At 37.7% G+C, this 19849-nt stretch overlaps 1 protein-coding gene across 5 annotated transcripts in view; it reads right to left on the reverse strand.

The window, feature by feature from the left end:
- The window catches only part of TRAPPC9 (trafficking protein particle complex subunit 9), a 522423-nt gene that overhangs the window by 259796 nt on the left and 242778 nt on the right, over window positions 1-19849 (reverse strand). For all 5 annotated transcript variants that reach the window (XM_049819680.1, XM_049819672.1, XM_049819700.1 and 2 more), the window contains one exon: window positions 9875-10028. In XM_049819680.1, coding sequence (XP_049675637.1) covers window positions 9875-10028 — 154 coding nt within the window. The remainder of the gene's footprint in view (window positions 1-9874; window positions 10029-19849) is intronic.

Raw genomic sequence — 19849 nt, forward strand, 5'->3', positions numbered from 1 at the left:
GGTTTCAACTAGCAACTTCCAAAAGTACTGGAACCATGTTCCTTGAAAATAGATTTTTTTTTAAAAAAAGAAGAATATCTGAGCTTTTATAAACAGCTCCTAAATTTGATCAGTCCTTTTTCTGCAAAACTCTGGAAAGAGAGGCACATCATCTGACTGATAACATATGTTCTCATCTATGTCATTTAAAAGAAAATTAACAAGCACTGCAGATAACTAATTTCTACCACAGGACATAATTTTACAAGCTCTCCATGAGATTTAAAAGTCTTGAAACCTCAGATCAAAATGAGATCTAACAATTAGTGATTGAGACTCAAAAGCTCAACGAGATGACAGAAGAGGAAAATCAATACATTGTATAGCTTCTCACAATTTTTTTTTTAATTTTTTTCGTTATATCCTGAAAAATGTCTTAAACAGCTTGCTTTTTTCCTAAAAGGACTAAAAGTGAAGAATATATAAACCCCAAAGAGTCTGAAAGCTGTAAACACCATTAAAGAAAGCACCTATTTGGAAAATTAAAGGCAGCAGAATATCACCTCTGAAAAGCTTTTCTGCTGAAAAATAAGACCCAGGACACCAGCACAACAGAATAAATTCCATAAACCAAACTATAGGATAGAGAATACATAATTTGGATTACTTCGTAGAAACAGCAGATAAATAATACTGTTATCACATCTTTAATGTAAGGAATATAAGTGAGAGAAAACACTAATAAAGAGGCAGTATTTAAAAGAATTTTTAGAACAGAGTGGCTGCCATTAACTGTAACGTTAAACTAACTTAACTGTAATTTACTTACAACTGGCTCACAGTGGTGCCTGGAATATTACAAATTTTTACTGCTTACAGCTCCGTGGAAAGCTTAATGTCTCAGATACTATTATAAAACGACTATAAAATAGGTGATTCTCCTTACTTTATCATTGGTAAATATTATCAAAGCAGATGCATGTATTCACAGGGAACTACAGAGGGATCTGCACAGGCTGGATCAATGGGCTGAGGCCAGTTGTATGAGGTTCAACAAGGCCAATGCTGGGTCACAACAAGCCCATGCAGCGCTACAGGCTTGGGGAAGAGTGGCTGGAAAGCTGCCCAGCAGAGAAAGACCTGGGGGTGTTGGTCGACAGGCGGCTGAATATGAGCCAGCAGTGTGCCCAGGTGGCTGAGAAGGCCAACGGCATCCTGGCCTGTATCAGGAATAGCGTGGCCAGCAGGAGCAGGGAGGTGATTGTCCCCCTGTACTCGGCACCGGTGAGGCTGCACCTCGAGTCCTGTGTTCAGTTTTGGGCCCCTCACTACAAGAAAGACATGGAGGTGCTGGAGTGTGTCCAAAGAAGGACAACAAAGCTGGTGAAGGGTCTAGAGAACAAGTCCTGTGTGGAGCAGCTGAGGGAACTGGGTTATTTCGCCTGGAGAAAAGGTGGCTGAGGGGAGACATTATTGCTCTCTACAACTACCTGAAAGGCGGGTGTAGTGAGGTGGGGGTCAGTTTCTTTTCCCAAGTAACAAGTGGTAGGACAAGAGGAAATGGCCTCAAGTTGCACCAGGGGAGGTTTAGACTGGATATTAGGAAAAATTTCTTCACTGAAAGGGTTGTCAAGCACTGGAACAGGCTGCCCAGGGAAGTGGTTGAGTGACCATCCCTGGAGGTATTTAGAAGAGGTGTAGATGTGGCACTTAGGGACATGGTTTAGTGGTGGACTCGGCAGTGCTAGGTTAAGAGTTGGACTTGATGATCTTAAAGGTCTTCTCCAACCTAAACCATTCGATGATGCTATGATTCACAAGGAAAACACATTTTGAAATTTCAAATTCAACACAGCTACAAATTCTGAAACCAAATGTTTCTTAGATTGGGTGCAAAAAGTATGCATACCTATACCTCAACTCATAAAAAAGTGACATACCTACACTTCTTAAATCCTGTGTCCAGTTTTGCTTCCCTAGTTCAGGATGCTGAAATATGGGATAAAATTCCCTGGAGGGTTACCAAGATGATTAGAGAGCTGGAGCACATAACATATTAAAAGAAGTTGAGAGAACAGGGTTTGTTTGGTCTTAAGAAGAGAAGGAAGCCTAAGGAGAAATGTTATTGCTGTCTATTATAGTGGGAGGGTATAGAGAGGACAGAGCCAGACTTTTCTTGGAGGAGCACAGTAATACAAAGAGGGGCAATGGACACAAGTTGCAGGACAAGGTGTTATAACAGATCTGAAGAGGTTCCTTACAACCTAAATTATTCTATAATCAATACAACCTTGCTGTCTTCAGATTACTCCACAGAAGACCTGGCAGTGCCAGTGGCATTTAATGCAGTATTCAGGCTGCCCCATAGGTATGGCAAAATAGACTCAGACATCATGTAAAGACCCAACTTGTATATACTGATTCAGAAAAAAATGCTTTACCTTGCCAAAAAATCCCCCAAATACATAGTTTTTTAACGAGTACCCAAAATCTTGCCCACAATGTTCACTAAGCATCTAGTCCAGCTTAAGCTCTGCTGCCAGACTCAAAGACAAAAGTCATTGAAATTCACTGAGAAACAGTACAGTTGGTATGGTCTAACCACTCCTAATAGCATGGAATTTTGCATCATTGATCTTTGTCTCCTGACTACCTATCAGGTAATTATATAAAATTACTCATTATAGTGCAAATGCAAACTGAACACTAGCAAACTCATCACCTTGGAGACGAAAAGCAACCAAAATATGCAGTAATAAAATGTCAGAGGCAAAAAATGAGAGAAAAGTTTAACTCAAGAGTTTGCCTATTTTCAAAGACAAGCCTTTAGAAGTCAATGAAAGCAAAGCAGCTGGGAGAGGAGTTGCCAATGTACCCTTTCAGATAAAAGAGAAAAGTGTAAGAACCTGAATTTAAAATTCATTGAAAAAATTGCCCAGATAAATCGAAGCGGAGACTGCCAAAGTTAAGTTTGACCCTATAGAATCGATCTACTTAACCAAACCTCCCAACATTTTGCTGAAATCTCACTGTGATTACAAACCTGCTCTTCCATAGGAGTCAGATTGTTAAATGCCTTTGTTGACTCAGGCCTCGTTTCCAACAGTCAAATCTTTGTTATTAACAACACATGCATCAGCCAGGACTGAAGCAGTTGACTTCCATTTTCCAGGGCAACTGTTCACATTTGGCAGTTCAAGACATTTTCATTTGCACAATGAAATGAGTTTCAATGGGGGCCTCAGAGCCAATGAACACACAACCATCAGATGCTGTTTAAAAAAAATAAAACCCAAACCCTAATTTTTCACAGTCGACACCTTTATTTCATGTTTCTTTAGCAACAGATTGTATATGATATAAACTGTATCATACCAAAACCTGAATGACAGTCAAATGAACTAGTTATTTCCCCAAGGAAAACTTTGGTCTTTTATACTATCTTGATTGTCTAATGTGTAGCTGGGTACCCAATATTGTAACACAGCATGTTATCTAAAATCTACTGCTAAAAAAGACAATAGATTTCAAGAAATGGTTTCTATCCTAAAGTTACTCATGTTTTTTCTCTCTGCTATGCAGCATTCCATATCTGGCATCCTTCTAAAAAGATTTTCAGTAACATATTTCTCAGTTCCTTTGCACATAAATATGGGTGGAAGCGTGCACACAATCATACACAAATTAGCAAATGTTCATCAATAAAAATTATAATAATAAAAAACAAATTTAAATTATTAATGATCACAGATTACTTGTAGCCGTAGCCTTAGTCATATTTTGAGCTTTCTGCTTGATTATTATTGTGGCACTTTATTATTAAGACTACTTACATGCAGTTATTGAGGTTCTTCAATAGTAAGTTACTTCTGCAAACAATTGTTGATGCTAAGAAGCTGCATAGAAATGTAAAGCTCCATCCAACTAAAGTAAAGGAAACCTTTACTGATGTACAAAAGTTCTACAACATGCAATATTCTCATAACTGAAGATTCATAATTATGGTCAAGATGAAGTCATGAAAAGCTGAATAGACAAACAGAAAAGTAAATTTCAGTAACAGTTACTGGTATGCTGTCAGGCCCAGACAACATATCAGATGAGATGACTCAAGGTTCTGTCCAATACATAATAATTTCAAAATTTGGACTGGCTACTTAGATGATGAAATACAAAAACATTCATAAAATGTATGTATTTGGAAAAGATGTCAGTGTTCACAACACTAATAAATGAGTGGAAATTATGAAGATCACTTTAGATGAAATTCAATGAAGAAAACTTCCGAGTATCACCCTGGAAGGAATCAACAAATCTATAAATGGAAGTTAGGAATAATTATTCAGTCAGTTATGCTGGACCACATGCAAAAAAGTCATTCAGACATGGGACATCTGCAAAAGAGGTCCAGAATAGTTATCAGAGCAAGCATCGTATCTGAAGCTTGGAAGGTATAGCTTTTATTCTATGAGAAACCTTACCTGAAGTATTGCTTCCAGCTTTGGATCTCACATATCGAGAAAAATATAGCTATACCACAGAATAATACCAGCAATATGACTGAAAGAAAATGCGCTTTGAAAAAAAGTTCGCAATTAGGTTTAAATATAGAAAAGAAAAAACTGAGGAAGGAACACACAGAATACAATTTCAAAAATGTAAGAAAACATTGCAAATAGGACAGGCTTCATATCAATCACAGAAATTAATGCTGAACTAAGGAAAAAACCTCTAACTATTAGAAAAGTTAAAAATGGAACATGGTATTTAAGGTGGCACTGGAAGCCTCATTTTTTAAAGGCTGTTAAAAGCCAGGTTTGCAGTATTTTCAAGAAAATGACTAAAAATGTTACAGTTCTTATTTCACTGGAATAGTAATTTTTTCACAGTACATTAGAAAATGTCTCTGGCTGCAATCAAACCTGGGCAGAGCAGGAGACAGGGAGAGGAAAAGGAGTTTATAATCACAGAATCATAAAATGGTTTGGGTTGGAAGACACTTGAAAGATCATCTGGTTCCAACCCCCCTGCCACGGGCAGGGACACCTTCCACTGGACCAGGTTGCTCCAAGCCCCATCCAACCTGGCCTTGAACACTTCCATGGGAAGGGACATCCACAACCTCTCTGGGCAACCTGTTCCAGTGCCTCACCACCCTCACAGTGAAGAACTTCTGCCTTACATCTAGTCTAAACCTACCCTCTTTCAGTTAAAGCCATTTAAAGCTATAGTGATAGTCACTACATGCCCTTGTAAAAAGTCCCTCTCCAGCTTGTTTGTAGGCCCCCCTTTTGGAAGGCTGCTAGAAGGTTGTCCTGGAGCCTTCTCTTCTCCAGGCTGAACAACCCCAACTCTCCCAGCCTGTCTTCACAGGAAAAGTGATCCAGCCCTCTGATCATCATGAGTTTAGTTTTTAGCAGTCATTCCCTCACCCAGCCCACTGCACGGCTGAACAAATCACAGAATAATTTGTATTGAAAGGCAATTCTGGAGTTACTGTCCAAGCCTGTGCTTAAAGCATGGAAAATATTGAAATTGCATCAGGCCTCATCCACAATTTTTCAGTATCTTAAAAGACATCAATTTTACAGCACTTTTGGACAACCTGTTCCATTATCTGAGCACCCTCCTTGTGAAAACAATTTCTCCTAGTACCAAACCGGAATTTACCTGGCTGCAACTTGCTACAGTCACCTCGTGATATGCCTTGCTTGAAGAGTCAGAGGTACCTTGTTGACTGCTGCAACTCTTGGGCTTTGAGAAGGTTGCCCCTGGAGGTCCATTAGCTCTCCTGGACCGCTCTGCTCCTGAGGGCAGCCTCCTGTGCAATCCTGCCTAGCAGTTCCCCAAAGTCTCCTCTCCTAAAGTCCAGAGTCATTATCCTGCTACTTGCCTTCCTCACTTGCCCTGGGATATTAAACTCCATCATCTTGGGATGACTGTAGCCAAAGTTGAAATTAAACCTCACCCCTCTAACTGGATCTTCATTATTTTCAAGTAGCAGAACCCACACAGCACATGCCAAATCAAGCCATCCCGCACCTGTACACAAAAAGTGTCCTTAAAGCACTCCAGAAATCTCCTAATCTGCATTTGGAAGAGCTCCCTCAGTTTTTAAAGGAAGAGTCCATCCAGCTTCACTTCTTGATTCAATGGTCTGTAACAAACGCACGCTGCATCGCCCTGTTGGACGACTGGTCTTGACCCAAAAGCTTCCAGCTGGCCATGACTCATTTCCTAACAATTCCCTGGGCACTTCATCATCTCTGCCCAACCTTCCTAAAAAACCCATCCCCACCTGTCAGTGCACCCTGTTCACGCAAACTACCCACTATGTCTCTGAAATCCCAGTGACACCAGAGCTCTGCAACTGCACACTGACCTCTAATTCGTCCTCTGCATGCTTTTGCAAGTTCAGGTGCAAGCATCTGACACGGGCTCCTGATCACACCTCAGGGTAGATTTGGTGATCCTCACCCATCACTTCCTCCTGCCCATGCTTCCCCCTTCTTGCACTGCTCTACAGGCTTTGGGGTCCATCCTGTAAGGTACCAAGTCTAAAGCTAGACTCATTAAACTAGCAAGTCTACTGGCAAAGATGTTCTTACCTCAGTTCATCAGAAGGGTGACAAGAGGCACCCAGACCTAGAGGACAGGGAAAGAATGTTCATTAAGCAGCAGCAAGAGCTACAACAAACTGAAGCATAAGTAACTTCTTGATGCTACCCCTAGCTGAACCTTCCTGTACTTTCTATGAAAAAATCTCTTCCGCCATCTGAACATTGATAAATCTTTGTTTATTCTTCTAAAAATGAGGATCACCCACATGTGAACAAATTCTCTGAAATAATTCTGAACATACTTGAATTTCTGAAGTCAAAATGTAGATGGCACAAATCAATGGAACACTCTGAAAACTAATAATCTACAGTGCGTCTAACACAGAGTGTGTAAAGACACAGAGAGAAGTTTAACCTGCCCTTCATCTTCCACATGGGGAACATGACATTTCCTAACTCAAGATGTTGAAGAATTCAGGCACAAAGTAACAGTAAAAAGATGAACATCTTAGAGCACTCAGCTAGAGACATAGCACTATAGAAACTTCAAAGTACATTTAGGACAGATGTCTTGATCCACAAGTCAAAATACACAGAAGGTCCCTGAAGAAAATACAAATTTCTTTTTAAAATATTTAGAAAATATGAAGAGAAGTATAATTTGAAAACATTAGCCACGTTAATATTACATGTGCTCCGTCTGTTCAAATCCTGTGTTAAAACAAACCCCAGTTGTTAAGCTGATACCAGATGCCATCTAACAGATGCTAAAAAACAAGACAGCATGTTCTTAATTTAAATTATCTCAATACAACTATAATCTCAAAGATACGCTAAATTACATTACTTCAGAATTTTTCGTAATTGAAACGGCATGGCAGTAAGCTTTCTCATAAAAAGGTCTATTTTCCTAATAATTTTCATTCTATCAAAAATGTACAAAGGTCAAATTGAATAATACGCTGTGTTGTCTTCACCTTCTGCCTTCAGCCCTCCAAAATTATATTAAAATCGATCAAGTTTTACAATGCTTTCACAAATGAAGCACTGAAAATCTCATCACTTGAAACCCTGAATATTTAAATGGATAAAGCCATGGAAAATGGACTTTCCATACCGGAAAATACTTTTGGTGTTCCTCAAGACATACAGATACAGCCTGAAATCCTCATCCTTCGTGAACTATTTTTGGCCCTCACATGAGTTCCATATGACTAACTTTTCACTGCAGTCAATGTACTCCACAGACTTAAAATTTGAAGCCTTTGTTTATGTGACGGTTTCATATGGTATCAACCAACACAGTAAAAATTTAAGGAATTGCAAGCTAAGTAATATAGCCCTTCCCTTGTAAACAACATAAGATTACTTATAAGAAAATTGTCTGAACAGTGTTCCTTAAAACATACATTCCTCTCTCAGGCATATACTTAGCAGAGAAAGGTTAGCTGGAGAGTTCAAAGTCATTCAAAGATGGCAGATAGCAAAGAGATCACCTGGTCTTACCATTCAAAAGACTTTTGCAAAAATGCCTTCCCTAGTAAGAAACAGAAGCAACTATATCCTTTTGTAGTTTTGCAAATACTTTTTATCTCTTGGCTCCATTTAGGTTGGCTTCTGAAGGAAAACAAGTCCTATGCAGTTAAGACATCCATCCATTTCTCCATGTGTCTGTCCATCAGTAGGTCTGAAATAAACTCTGCTGGTCAGTGTCAAAGTACTCTGGTGGGAAGACAGACGTCTCAGAAATTAAGTTTCTCAAACTTAGCAGAAGTGAGAGAAATTTTTTTTTTTTTTACTGGTTCACATCTAAATGTTGCCATAAGAAATAAAAGGCTGAGAAAGACGGACTCTACTTGGGATGAAATCTGGAAAACAATGTACATGTTTCTTAAAGAATTTTTAAGCACATGTGCAATCTGTTGCCTTTCATTAAAATGGTTGTAGTTCTAGGAACACGGAGAACATGCATAACAAATCTTAAAAACACAGAAACTAATGCTTGCACTGCATTTAACACACAGAATTCATGCATTGTTCGACTGGTTTCCTAAGGTACTGACTTACATGTCAGCCACAATACTTTTGGTATCAAAGTTGGGTTTAAATACAGAACGCAGAGTGGATGTAAACAGTGTTGCTCAGCAACAGAAACGAATGAGGATGTATTTTTACACCCTGACAAAATTATTACAACTACGCATTGAATTCCAGTGTAAGAATTCAACTATGCTATGAAAGAATATAAATATCTTTCCATAACACAGAAATTTTCTAAGTGAGTTCTGGTTAAATATTGACATTTTTGCATAAACGGAACTCTTTCTGAAATGTTGCTTAGGGAGCCTGGATGGAACCAGGCACTAGGAATTCTCATTTATGTCTCAAGTCTTGCCTTTGACAAATCCTGTGCAGCTAATTTAATAATTAGTAAAGAAAAATCATTTCAGATCACTAGATAAAAGTACAAATAAAAGCACAAAAAGATAAACCACAATTTGATTGCCACTCTTCCCTCATTTCCTGCCACCCACTATCACGCAAATTTGAGGATGATCTGAGCGAAAAATATAAATCTTCTGCAAGATCCGAGTACCAACAGACGGCTTGGGGGGCTGTTAGCTGCACAGAACATTTCCCTGATGAAAATCAAGAAAAAGTGTATTTTTGACAAGCCAAGCACAAGATTTTTTATGGAAATCATGAAATTCACAATGACACCATTGGTTTATTTTAATTCTAAATTGAATGTAATTTCTTTTAATAATCATAAGGCAGTACTTCACTGCATTTAGAATGATTATGGGAATTTTATGTTTAGAATGACTAAGTCATCACACAAGTCCTTTCTAAGCCTTAAAAAGGCTACTCAAGATTAGATATATTACTAGAATCTGTATAGAGGACTTGGAAATAAATTATTCTAATATGTTCTCAAATTTAATTAAATATATGAAAACACTCTAAATCCAGCTTCATGTATTTCTTCATGATTCAGTTACTCGGTATGGGGGAGAACAAAAAATTCAACCCTACAAAACTACTAATCATCAATCCTAACTATACTTCCTCAGTTCCCTAAAAGTTGGGAAAAACACACAGGGTTTGTGGCAGGCTCAATGACTCAGAAAAAGCCATAATAGTAAGACCCAAGCATCATCTAAATAATATACAGCACAATTAACCTTAAACAGTCTATAATTATGATAAGCTTCATAGTTCTAATTACTTTTCTTTTCAGTAACACTGCTATAAAGTGAGTTGAATTATAAAATAAAATGTGTCACAGGGTATCTATTTATATATTTTTAAAGCAAGTATTTATGAAAGGATATAATTTTCCAGCAAATATCCAGCTTGCTGTTAATCTCCAGACCTTTTGCTTGTTGCCTTTCTTCTTCCAGCTGCTTTGCATTCGCAAACTGTGTCCCATCAGTAGGGGATTCTGGGAAGCTCTCAAAATTGAACTTGTCAACTTGGATAGCCATACTGTAGCAAAGGGAAAGGAAAGAGAAAAAAAACCAGGATTTTTACTCTAAAAACTTTAAAGATATTACTTCTGCAGAAAATACAGAACACTGTGAAACCAAGCACTACAATATTAGTATATTTGTCTCAGTGGCATCTACTCTGTATACTAATGATATATAAGCCATATGATTTATGCTACCAAAAACAAAAGTCTAAGCCTACTGAAGATATTAAGATTTTTTACAAATCATCAATAAACATCTTAATGCCTTTGTGAGTGGTACACAGGACACCTGTTTTGCAGTTGCAACCAGTCGACCTTGCTGTGGTTCTGCAGAGGTTCATCTACCTTCATTCTTGGTTTGTAATAGCTCCTGGTGTGCTTAAGACTTGCTGAAAAAAGGCAACAAGAGTGGGCCAAATGCTGATGAACATACTATTTAAAGCAGTTTATTAATCCCAACCTACACACAAGTGAAGCAAAATATTATATACAAAAGTGTCTTCTGATGTGAACAGTAACACACTTAGAAAGCCATGTGCACTGCCTTGGTTTTACTTTCTAAATTTTCCTTTAAAAATTTCCTTAAAAACCTCAAGGAAGGAAAGACAAAATAACCACAGTACTAGGGCCTAAATGTGGTCCTTGTCTTTTTCTTTAAGAAGATCTTCCATCTTGTTTAATGTATCTTCATTAATTACAGGAAATATTATTTCAATATCATAGTATAATTCATTGGCAATAAATGGTTAAATAATTGCTTTATTAAATGTACAGTAAGGCATAAAAGCAAATTAAATATATTACACTATAATGCATACTAAATACTTATATGTTAAACTAGAATCACTAATCTAATATGAAAGGGAATTCAGACCAGCTCACATCACATGAAATGTGGTTACAGCAGATCTAATATTCTGTGCTGCCAAAACAGCTTTAATTTCCTGAATCGTCTGAAATAGAAAAATAATTAGGGAAGAACTAAAATATATTGCTCTTGAGATGACTTTGCACGTAAGGAAAACAGAAGACCAAGAAACAGCTTTGAAAACCATTCATGATGAAACGCAACTACAACCTAAGAAGGGATATAGGAAGGGCGTTTCACAGAAACACCAGATTACTATTATTCCTTTATCTATTTCTACATATAAAGAGGGAAACATATTCTATAAATGTTGCCAAAAGGAAAACAGCAGTAACAAAAGTCAAGAAAAAAGGGCTTTGAAATCCCCCCAGACCAGAAGAGATTTTCTGTAATTAGCATTAATTTACGAGAATCTTGACCCTAAAAGAAACTGGGAGAAAATACACGGCAATTATAAAGACAAGGAATAATCTAGAGCTTGTGAAGTTTATTGTGGAAAGATGAATTTGAATAGGCCCATCATGCTTCACCCTGAGCAAAACCTGACATCTCAGGAGAAGCTGTTAATGTTCCACGACTACCTTCATCATTAAAAAGTACAAATACAGCACTGAGACAAAGGTGGCAGAATTACTGTTTCTATAAGCTACCTCTTCTGTAGACTGTATCTTTGCTGATCTTCACATCTAAAAATTAAAAAAAGGCAGAGGAATTAATCTATTCCTCTCTAAGGGGTGTTTTTGTTTTGGCTATTTTTCCCGACAGCAAGAGATCATTAAGAGTTCTTCATTTGCATGCAAAGACCATCAAGTGCTGGGCATATAGAAAAAGCTAAAATGAGCAACAAAAGCGTATCACAGTAACTGCAGGAATCAAACCAGAAATAAAGAATGTAATGAAAAACACCTAGATACAGTCTGTAGCATGGATTTAAAAAGAAATGTTAGGCCTGAAACTATGGCTAACAACATCAATTCTTACTGGCATTGAAGTATGATTTGATTCTGCAAATGCAGGTTGAGTTTCCTGGATTTTGCATAGGCAATGCATGTGAAAGACAGAGACGCAACTGGGACATTAAGAAATCATTTTTGCCTTTGTTTCCGAGATCACTTCATCACTCTGTGGTACCTGAGCAGATGCAAACCCGGTACTTGATTTCTATTATATAGACAGTACTGCTTAAATTTTCATATAAATACTCACAGTTAGATACCTGTAGTCATATTTTGACAACAAACTGTCTTAGTTTCTGACCAGTCAAACATATTTCGAGTCTGTCTCCCAACAGACCTGGAAAACAACTCTCATCTAATTATTGTGCCACACTTTTCTAAGTGAAATATATTAGAAAAACATTCCTGCCTAACAATATTTCATATGTAACTGAGGGCATTCAGATTGCATTCTTCTGTTAATGGATCATTACTGGCAATATGGTAATTTTTTTCCTGGAAATTAAATATGCATGTAAGCACTTTTTCCCCAACAGCCTACAATAAATCCACATCAGCTTCAGGAATACAGCCGAGATTACTCTTAACAATGGTTCATTGTACAGGTCTGCTTGAAATAACTTCTATTAAGCTCTCACGTATGGAAAACTTTAGTAAATAGGGCTCCTAGCACTCGGAACCTCTACCAATTTTTCAAATTTTTTAACCAAGTTTTTATTTATACTGTGTATGCTGTATTCAGCACAGTGACACCTTATGTCACATGAGAAGATACAGCACCCCAACAACATACTTGCCAGCTAGAAAGTGAAGAGGTCTGAGTAAAAGAGAATTACGGAGGAAAAATATCACACAAAATAATATTATGAATACAGCTAGAAGCAGAATATAGGAAAGCAACAAACAGAGATAAAATTAAATTTTTCAAGACTATAGTTACACTCAAAGTAAAGCATGACAAAATTAAATCCTAGCTCTTTTTCTTAAACATAGATGCCTTTTATCACCAGTATTCTGCTTCCTCTTGTGCTAAAAATATTTGTATCGAGTTTTGTCTCTGCATTTTTTATCAATAATGTTGCTTCAGTATTTATTCCTCAGCCTATGGAATGAGTAGTAAATTGGAAGGCTTTACACAAAAATCAAAACAAAAAATAAATACCGTAACCTAAATCAGTCACTCATCCTTAAAAATGTACCCCTACACAAACACAGTTTCTTCACTTCACTTTTAATATGAAGATTTCTCCCATCTCAAAAGATGCATTTCACCAGTGAGGTGTTAATAAATGGATGAACAATTCCTGAAGCCAGTTGACTGAAGGAGAAAATGGATAAGCTGGACATTGGGTGACAATCACCAACCAAAAAAAGGATTTCTGAGTTTTTAACTGATCTATAGAGAACACAGGGGCTTTACCCTCAAAGAAGCAGAAGACAGTGGAAGGCAACCTCTTGACCACTGCCCAACTTTGCCGCTGTGCTGCTGTATCAAAATAATGAAACCAAAATGGTTTTTAGCTGTAAAAGTCCTTCTCCACTGAAATTACTGTAGTAATCTACAGTTACTTTACAACCTATGTTTCTTGTCAAGAGTTCTCCGCACCTCTTTTCTCCTCAAATTTGTTCTTGTTTGTTGTGATATACAAGAATCTATAGAATCTATATAGAAAGCAGTAAAAAAAGGCAATTCAGGTTGAAACAGCTAGGATAATGATGGCTCACGTTGTGCAAGGGTAACTGTATACACGGTACCTTGCCCTTCACAGTAGTTACATATCAGGGAAACCATAAAAGATCTTAAACCACAGAAGTTTAAACATATAATTGCTTCAGGAAAAGGGACTAGAATTTCATTTTAACCTTCTTTGCCTCATGGGTAGCTATCCAAATTTCCTATAAGGAGACTTTTCAATAAATCATGAGATATTTGTATAAAAACACTGCATTATGCAAAAATATTTAATAACCAATCCTGCAAATGCAAAACAGGTTTTGTTTCTCTCTGGCTAACCTTGCCTGTGCGGGAGGAGGGATAAAGTAACAACAGTTTTCATGAATAATGAAACAGTCGTGTTTTGAAACTACTGGGTTTTGTCATGAAACGAGCCCAAGCCGTTGTGACAGCTACTCAGACAACCAAGCATTGTCACAGGGATGCAAATTATTCAAATACAAATTAAGTGAATGAAGAGGGAAAGGTCAGCTCATTGGCAATGCTGATGATATGTCTGCACCGTATCATCTCACGTCACCTGTCAGGATGACTTGCAGGGAAAAAAAATGACAAACCTTCTGATGGTGCAGCAGACGTTTCAATGACAGTTATCTAAAGTCCTATTAAAGTAACAGTCCAGAATTATTAAAGACATCAGATAGTTCATTTCACCACTTCTCGTAAAATGAGTTTCAACTTTATTGGGAATAGTACTCTGTCCCGACAACAAAATGCACAACAGAAAGGGCTTTGTATCAAGAAAAAAAACTTCCTGTAAATGGCATCACGACTACTCCTGAGCCAGTGACTTGCATATCCCTCTTTACTGAAGCAGTGTCAGTTAAAATTAAGCAACACCGACAGTTTCACAGAAGTGGCAAGCAGCAGATAAAATTCATAGGTGAAAAATTCAGTAAGGGAGTATTGCCTGTAGTGCTATAAACTCTTGCCCTTGTTCCTGGCAGGAAAGCGGGCACGTCCCAGGCATACCCTATTCCCCAGTGATGTATCGTGGCTCTTTTGATGTCCTCATCTCTTACAAGAGAATGAATCTATAAAGCAAAATTAAATATGTCACACTCTCTGAATAAAACAGGGTTAAAAGCAGGCATGGTATTAAAAGAAAAGCAGCAATCTGGTTAACATAACTAGATTTCATCTTTCATTAAGTAAATAAAATACTGCTGCTTAGTCTGGAAGAATAAAATCTAGAGATAGCCCTTATTCAATTATCTTTAGGAAGAAACGATATAACAGGAACCCAAAACCTCTTCCTCATGGCTAACTACCTATTTAAATGCTATCATCCACAGATGAGTTTGCAAGCTGTTTCCATAATGAAGCCGAAAGGAGGCAGTTGGAGACTTTATTCAATACTATGCTTCTTGTTCATCCTCCTTTCTTATATAAAGTAGACAGTAGGGACACAGAGCCAGACCATATTACTACTACTTATGCAAAATGCTTATTTATATGAATAATCCCTGTATAGTCAATGACACTAAGTTTCAGAAAAAGCTAGAAGTGAGGAAGATACTCTTGTTCTCACTTTCATGAGGAAAAAAAAAGAATGCAAAAAGACAAGCTTACTTAAAAAAAAAGAAACCTCACCTGATTCTGCCATTGTGCTATCTCAGAAATAAAGTTTTTGTAACATCATGTTTCCAGTACACATAATTCCACCCTAAATACAAGTTCTGCAACTGATATAAAAAATGGTCATGACACCCCAGTATGTAATAATTTATATGCAAAGAGCACCTCAAGAATCAAATCTCTTATGAGATGAATACGTATGTATCACTAGATGAAAATGAGAAAGTCAGTTGATGCAAATTAACATATACCTTGTGTTTACTTCTAATTATTTCACTGTTTTAGAAGTGCAATCTATATTTCGTTCACTACTATAAAATGCAACTGTAAAAATAAGTAGCTCAAGCGACCCATAAGTAATGATCTCTCCTCCTGGCCTAAAACTGACTTCATAAAGGAAAAGGATTGCTTTAATATCTGAACTATGCAGAGCAAAAGATAAATTTTTCCATTAGTCTTGGAAAGGTCAATTAAATTAAAAAATTTGCATTTAGAACTTAATTATTTATTTAAAATAATTGAAGAGGAGATAAAAGTCAAACTATAGTGCTGAAGTCTGTAAAATTCAACAGCTTATACTTATCTGATCCACAACATTTCAGATGATAAAAAGTTAAACTAGGAAAGAACAGTTCCACTGTATATAACGTAATATTTGAAAATGGAACAGTGTTAAGAGATAGTTAGCTACATAAATCTTCTCTTTAAATGAGATTATACTATGCATGCTGAGAATCTAGCTTTTTAATTCCTAACTCCAAATCTGAAAGCCATAAACTGGAAATGAAGAGACATAACAATTAACTTCAACTTGCATCTTTTTTCACTTGCCCATTTAAATAATTTGGACTTCTATGGCAATCACCATGCAGCAAAACTGTTAGCTACTTAATGAAATAAGAAAATTAAAATAATAATAATAATGGTAATAGCCTACTCTATAAATATACCAATTCCTATAGGGGGCTTAAGAGACTAATAATCAATAGTCATTCACTCCATCAGGAAACCTAGAAAAGCGTAAACATGATAATACTTCAAGATGGAGTGGAATATCCTCCCTTTATTTATCACATCTGAACTATGAAAGGATTGTAATTCTGTCATTATCCAAAATAATGTCATGCTGTACCTCCTACCTCTCTCTCAGCGGAATATTAATAATCAGAGAAATAAATTTCAAAAGATATATGTTCATATTCAGTTGCTCATTTGTACAGTTCAGTATAGCCTTTATATAGCAGGAAGTTCAAAAGAAAACATATGTAAATTAAAAACATGGAACTTTGTGCCAGATATAACGAACAAGACTAAAAAAATTCATTCTAGAGTCATGCCTAGTTATCATTCCAGCTCTCTCAATCTTCTCAGGAAAAGATTGAGAAGATTGCCCACCCCAAAATATAAAGAGAAGAAATAGAGTGGAATAAGACAAACAACTCTGTTATGGTCAGAGCATCTTTTCCAGGTAGCCTCAAATGGAGGAACCAGGTACTCACCTGCTGCAACCCTTACAGAATCATAGAATCATGTAGGTTGGAAAAGACCTTTATGATCATCGAGTCCAACCATCAACCATGCCCACTAAACCACGTCCTGAAGTGCCTTGTCTACGTGCTTTTTGAATGCCTCCAGGGATGGTGACTCAACCACTTCCCTGGGCAGCCTGTTCCACTGCCTGACAACCCTTTCAGTAAAGGTTTTTTTCCTAATAGCCAATCTAAACCTCCCCTGCCACAACCTGACGACATTTCCTCTCGTCCTATCGCTTGTTACTTGGGAAAAGAGATCAACACCCACCTCACTACAGCCTCCTTTCAGGTACTTGCAGAGAGCGATAAGGTCTCCCCTCGGCCTCCTTTTCTCCAGGCTACACAACCCCAGTTCCCTCAGCCGCTCCTCATCAGACTTGTGCTCCAGGCCCCTCACCAGCTTCGTTGCCCTTCTCTGGACACGCTCCAGCACCTCCATGTCTTTCCTGTAGTGAGGGGCCCAAAACTGAACAGAGTATCTTTCTTCTGACTCTGCACACAGCTAGCATTAAGGAACATGGGACAAAACCACCAAGTGCCTTCACCTTTGGAACACCCCAAAGAAACCAGGAACATTGGTAAGGAGCACTGTGATCAGGAATTACCACCAGATCACTTCACAGCATGGTTTCTGTCCTGTCCCAACACTAATGGTTGCTGCTGGTCCCAGGGCACAGTGGTGTGGTATGGTACGAGCGGAGTTGAGTCTGTGTAAGACCTGTGTAGTCTGTGTAGGACACCAAGACACTCACAGGGGTCTCACAGCCTCTTCAACATGATAAACCAGGAGCATCAACTTATTTTCTCTTTAGAGAAAAGGCTTAAAAATCCCCAATAAATCATGCAATTGATGGCAATGCTCCTCTTCTAAAGGAATATGACCATAACATATTGCACACACCTGAAAAGTTATCTTCAGAGAAGATACACTAAGATCCTAGTCAAAACCAAACTCAGAGTGCTCAAACCAAAACAGAGTGCTCAAAACATCAGAACAGCCTATACAACTGAGAAATCAGTCATACATGAAGCAGTCCATCTCAGTGATTACACAATAGGAAATGAAGTGATACAGAACTTTACATACAACTTTTTCATAAAGGAACCGATTCAAACATTCTTTGGGTAAAATGCTAGGATGCACGAACACTCAGTGTGCAAGTGTACACATTTCACCACAGACTGTCACTTCAAGATATAATCAGACTTTACAGTCACAGTGAATTATTAATTTACGATCTACTTGCTTGTCTTCTTTTTTATATACAAAGATAGCATTTGGCCTTTTCCCAGAGCACTGCAGTAGATACAGATTCACCTCAAGATGATTTACTGTGATAACCAAATTCTTTTCCAAGTCACTGTTTTCCCAAACAATTTCCCTTCCTAGATGTATACATCAATCTACCTATATACTTCTATCACGTGTGACCTTCACATTTCCAGGATTTCTTAAAAATGTAACAGCTGTTCAGAGTGTTCCTTGGTTGGTTCCTTGAATAGTCTTGTATTCAAGTTAGCCCAGTCCACGGACTTTAAAATGTTTATTTTGCCACAGCCTCGTTGATTCTTTTGGTATATAAAGGAGTTATTCAGATTTTGTTACAGATTCTGAAGTCCCAGGAGCAAAATTTGTGAGTGACATCATACTTAAACTAGCCTGCAAACAAGCAAAGTTAGGAGACAGTCAGGACATAATCAGTTGAAGAAACCAAAGCACCAGTACAACAGCAAACATCGCCCACCACAGCCACGTGGTCCATGAGTTTTGACCCACAGAGCTTATTTTGTAACTAGTGCCAGGAATAACATTCACAAATATGAGTGGGGGCACAAGAAGCTTTAATCATGCTCCCTAAATCTTAGCTCCCAGTAAGTAAGCTTCACCTGAGGAGGCATACAGGTTCCACAGCAGCCAACTGCTCAGCACTATTAATAAAAGTTATGTACATCTCACTCACACATACACATACACAAAGTTTTCACCTAAACGGTATTTTTCCCAAAACCACTGTATGCATGAGAAGTTTATTTAATGCTTCCTCTGCCAATAACACCTAAATGTGTGCTTAGAAGCATGCTCAGAAACAAGCTCTTTTCAGAAAACAAACTCTCTCATTGAGCAGTGCAGCAGCCTGAAAGACCACATTGGTCTTACCAAGTCTCATCAACAGTTCTATCCTTAATGAACATTAATGTGATAGCCTCAAAGTATTTCCCCTCTGCCCAGGAAATAATGGTTAACAAGCCAAGGTGTTGCTTCTATTGCTAATTATACTCAGCCTTTAGCAGTCCTGGGTCTAATTTCAGCAATATGCAGAGCTAGGATTGTCTTCACTTGTATCTCATCATGTTTATATTGATTTACCTTTGCACACTTTGCCCCACATACGGCTGCGTTGCATTAGTGGTCTTATTTGCCTTATTAGTATAGCAGAAAATTAGCACAGCTCTAAAATACCTTGTTATTTTAGCCCAAAACTTCCCAACTGGAAATCACCTTATCTTACCAAATCACTGCCCTGCCAGTTGCCCTCTTCTTCAGCGAGCCATGAGCTTGAGCACCCATGGGAAAGGGCAGTGAAGCTGAATGGCCACGAGCCTCAGATCTGAACGTTACAGCTAGACATTCAGTATTTATTTCATTATTAAAATGGAAAAATACACATTTTGGAGCAGTTCCCTGCCATATTAACCTACCTCAGTCAATTAGGGTGGTAGAGACCACACATTACATGTGGAGAATTGATTGTGCAGCCCTGTTTGCACGCCTGCCTAATGTCTGGGCAGTGACACAACCATCTTCAAAGAACTAAAGCAAATTAAAAAAAAAACATTAAAATCAACCTAGATCAAAGGGCATTTTGCTCTTCCTTCCTATGGTTCAGAAATAGTTGGAACATAGTAGTTTGAATTTTAGAAAGGAAAAAATTCACCTGTGAGCAAAGTCATGCTTGGGAAGCTTTTGCAGAATATGCAACTAGTGTAAAGGAACTCAGAGGTAAAAACAGGATTTTGGGTACCACTAATAAACCAACATTTCTTACCATTTTCATATACACAAATTTCTTACATGAGAATACATTTCTTCACTACATTTGGAGGAAGAGGAGGGAAGGGGGTTTACAAATACTAGAAGTTATGAGCAGTGAACTAATGGTTTCTT

Source organism: Accipiter gentilis, chromosome 2, assembly GCF_929443795.1.
Source record: "Accipiter gentilis chromosome 2, bAccGen1.1, whole genome shotgun sequence".
Taxonomy (NCBI): Eukaryota; Metazoa; Chordata; class Aves; order Accipitriformes; family Accipitridae; genus Astur; species Astur gentilis.